This window comes from Papaver somniferum, unplaced genomic scaffold (assembly GCF_003573695.1).
Source record: "Papaver somniferum cultivar HN1 unplaced genomic scaffold, ASM357369v1 unplaced-scaffold_107, whole genome shotgun sequence".
Taxonomy (NCBI): Eukaryota; Viridiplantae; Streptophyta; class Magnoliopsida; order Ranunculales; family Papaveraceae; genus Papaver; species Papaver somniferum.
Window position 1 is genome coordinate 10,499,981 of NW_020619603.1, and position 3,763 is coordinate 10,503,743.

Genomic DNA, 3,763 nt, shown 5'->3' on the forward strand with positions numbered 1-3,763 from the left:
CATGTCTAAACATGAAAGAGTATCAAATCTTAACAATAATGGAGTATCAGAACTTTATTATATTTCCGAGTATACACGATGTCTGTCCTTTATAAACCAGTCTTCCTCCGACTACAATTTCATTTTGTGATTAACGATTCTGCTCTCTGGTCAAAACTATTTACATGGCTCCATTTTCTGGTCTTAAGATTACTAGCTTCGTACCGCTTGTAGTTGGATTGTTTTTGGCATATAATGTAGTTATACAAGTAGAAGGAGGAAGGGATATGGCTAGTAGATTAACAGAGGAAGAGAATTTGGAGGTGGAAAGACAACTCCAGATGCTAAACAAACCACCTATCAAAATAATACATGTAAGTATTTGGTCCAGTATATGTTCCTTTTCATGATGTTATTTGAGTCCTAGATTTTGCTATCTTGATTTTGGTCGGTAAAGAATAACATATATAAGATTAAAAGAACACCCAATAAAAAAATTTTATCCTGAATGTGAGTCCTAGTGATCTATGCCAAAATGGTTTACCGGGAAATCTTTTATTTCCACATGGATGTGTATATATATATATATATGTGGAATCTACGGAACAATAAAATGATACTAATGATTTTACTATTTTGCTTGTTATGGTATACTAGACTCGTTGGGGCGTCATATATGATTGCATTGAATTCCACAAGCAACCTGCCTTTGATAATCCATTGCTGAAGAAACATGCAATCCCGGTAATGCTTTTGTCTCTTCATCTGTAAGATTTTTGTTGTGCTTACTCCTTGTTAGGTAGCTTTTTGGTCATAGCAATGATGATTAATATAGACGGATGCATTTATCGATTGATTTCTTTCTGTCGCGTTTAATATTTAGGTAATATTTTGTGATCCTAATTTATGGACATGGTCTAATGGTTGAGTTTTACTTCCAGAAGAAAGTTGAAACTGCACCCACAAGCCCAAAGGAAACATTAATGAGTCGAATTGAAGGATGCCCAAAGGGAACAGTTCCTATTCGTAGGACAACTAAAGAAGATCTTTTGAGAGCCAAATATTTATCTTCCACTTCCAACGCCCCAGGCGATGAATATGTATGTAAAATAACTCTAATTGTATTTGCAATTTCAATTATTAGTGGTGAATCCTTTTATCATATAATATTTTAAACTGTCTTTTTTATGCTGCAAAAATTGCTTGTTTTCAGAGAGCAGGTAGTACTCTTCAAACATCAGACCAGAAAATATTTGGAGCCACTGGAGTAGTAAATGTGTGGCATCCCAAAGTAAATCCCGACCAATTTAGCGGGGCTGAAATTTCAGTAACAGCAGGCCCGGCAGACCAGACTAATGAAATCAGATTTGGATGGACAGTGAGTATTAGTTTCTCTATCTGTTTTCGTTTTACAGTTAAATAACAATAATTACCATCACATTAAAATGTTATTAAAAGATTAAACCATTGCACTTCACTAGCTTTTACATCTAAACATACCTCCCTACCTGTCTTTCCGTTGCTTCCAAATGTCTCTTGCATCTCTCTTCTTCTATAACAACCATATTAGGGCGTTTGCCACAAATACATATATACGTGTTGTTAATTAAACAGTTCTGTATCATGAATTCCATTTTCCGCATTCCCAGTAAGTAGGGTGCAAAGATATCCTACTTTTCATTTGTAAGTTTCTTCTAAAAACAACTGTTTTTGTTTCATCTTTGTTCTTGTAATTTATTTGACTTACATCTATCAGGTTAATCCACAATTATATGGGGATGATCTGACTTCAACTTATTCGTACTGGACTGTAAGTTTTTGATAGTAAACCTTACAGCATTTATCTTTTTGGTCAGTTTTTGACTTGGAAAATTTATGAATATGGTAATTTTTTGTTTTTCTTATCAGGGTGGTGGTGGTCATAATACAGGATGTTACAACACTCTTTGCTCTGGATTTGTACAAGTGGACCAACATTATACCCCTGCTATGGCCTTTGCTAACACATGAACTATTGGAGGCACCCAGTATATACTTATATCAAGTATTATTCATTTATTCGGGTATGTAACTAAACATTATAGCCTTTATTTACCTTTGACTCCCTCCTAGTAACAATTATCTAATAATAAGCCTTACCATTTGTTGCACCAATGGCCTAACCACCCTGTGTTTTATGTAATATGTGCATGTTGCATTACAGGAACGTGAAACAGGGCATTGGTGGTTGATGCTTGAAAACAAGATTCAAATTGGTTACTGGCCAAGAGAACTATTCCCTCTTTTTGAATCTGGTGCCGATTATATTTACTGGGGTGGTCACGTAAAATCTGGAAAAGACGGGATGCCAGAAATGGCTAGTGGTAATAGACCAGATAGGTTTACCAATCGCACTGGCTATTTTGAACAACTTGAATATAAAGACAAGGACGACCGTTGGGTACCTTATCCCAAGATTCAGCCTATAGTTGATTGTAAAGGGTCTTATGATTCATTTTGGGATGATGAACACGCCATCCTTCACTTTGGAGGACCTGGTGGTGGCACTTGTAATTGAGCGGCGAACATTGTTTCTGGGCAAATAAAAGTTGTTCGAAGACAAATATAAGAAAGGCATTATATGGCCGGGTCAAGTTTCTTTTCTCGTTTAAATCGTATTTTGTATTTCAACTGAGACAGAGCACCATAAATAATAATTATATTAGTTTTGTTTAATGAATTCAATCCTTTTTGCAGTCCAAGTATATAATGGGTTCGTAATTTTTCTCTTAAAATAGTAATTATGGTACATCAATTGTGATTACTGGAAATCCAGCAACACACCCAAATAGAAAGTAAATAAGATCTAAGACATCACGATACAAGAACAAAAGATTCCTTATTAATATCCAGCGAAATACAAGTTATACTCGTGAATTATTAAGAACCCTAATCCCCTCTCCAAGCCTATGGATTACAAGGAAACTCTAACACTACCTCTCCACTACTCGAATCACCCCCTTTGTATTTCTCAAAGGTCTCTATTTATAGGCCTAATCAGCCATAGTGGTATACAACTCATATCATTCGCCGAGGTTACTTTATGCTTCGCCTGGTGCATATTCCATAAAGTTTTCCCCCACCTTTCGCTGTCTTCACATGGTCTTATCAGGACACCTGTCCTTTTCTTGCGCTCCACTACTCCTACCTCGCAATTTGTCTTATTCGCCAAGAAATCTTTTTGTGGTTTCTCCTTAGCATCTTGATGGTCCTTCTTGGGGGTAGGGAATTACCTCGCGCTTGGGATCCGTGTCTCGCCTTCTAATGTTGACTGACTTGACGGGTTCCTGACATAGATCTTTGACTGGGATTTCATTACCTTACTTGGTATGATACATGGCAAACCTATTTCGTGTACCTACATTTTGCCTTTTTTTATTCCGTCCAAGTTGCTGCGAGGATTGAATAAGAACCGTCTTAAATTTCCTTAACCGTTACGTTCTCCATTCCCGTAACTCCATGTGGCCATGTTCCCTGGGTAACCGTCCGTTACCGGTCATCTTTACTTCGATCATGCCGCTTCCCGGTTTTGTCGGTCCCCTCCTCTGGCTATAAATACACTTCTCCGCCCTTACTTTGAGTTTCTTTCTACCTTTTTCGACTTCAGTTCTTTTCTTTCTTAACCTCTGCTCTTTCTTTTGCCTTATTTCTCCGTAATCCTCCAATTTCTTCATTACCATGTCTCCCAAAGGCGCTGCTGCATCTGCTTCACTTAAAACTCTCGAGGAGTTTCAGGCCGAGCTCC

At 37.3% G+C, this 3,763-nt stretch overlaps 1 protein-coding gene across 1 annotated transcript; it reads left to right on the top strand.

The window, feature by feature from the left end:
• The first annotated feature begins 899 nt into the window (after window positions 1–899).
• On the top strand, window positions 900–2,589 carry LOC113328044. Its single transcript, XM_026575137.1, has 5 exons — window positions 900–1,079; window positions 1,193–1,357; window positions 1,736–1,789; window positions 1,888–1,971; window positions 2,183–2,589. Exons 1-5 carry the CDS (start codon window positions 900–902, stop codon window positions 2,534–2,536), a joined length of 837 nt encoding a protein of 278 aa, XP_026430922.1. The 3' UTR covers window positions 2,537–2,589.
• Window positions 2,590–3,763: the final 1,174 nt, after the last annotated feature.

Coding starts and splice junctions, on each gene's coding strand:
- LOC113328044 (XM_026575137.1), top strand. CDS start 900: ATGGTTGAGTTTTACTTCCAGAAGAAAGTTGAAACTGCACCCACAAGC. Junction 1,358..1,735: donor AAATCAGATTTGGATGGACA/GTGAGTATTAGT, acceptor TACATCTATCAG/GTTAATCCACAATTATATGG. Junction 1,972..2,182: donor AACATTATACCCCTGCTATG/GCCTTTGCTAAC, acceptor GTTGCATTACAG/GAACGTGAAACAGGGCATTG.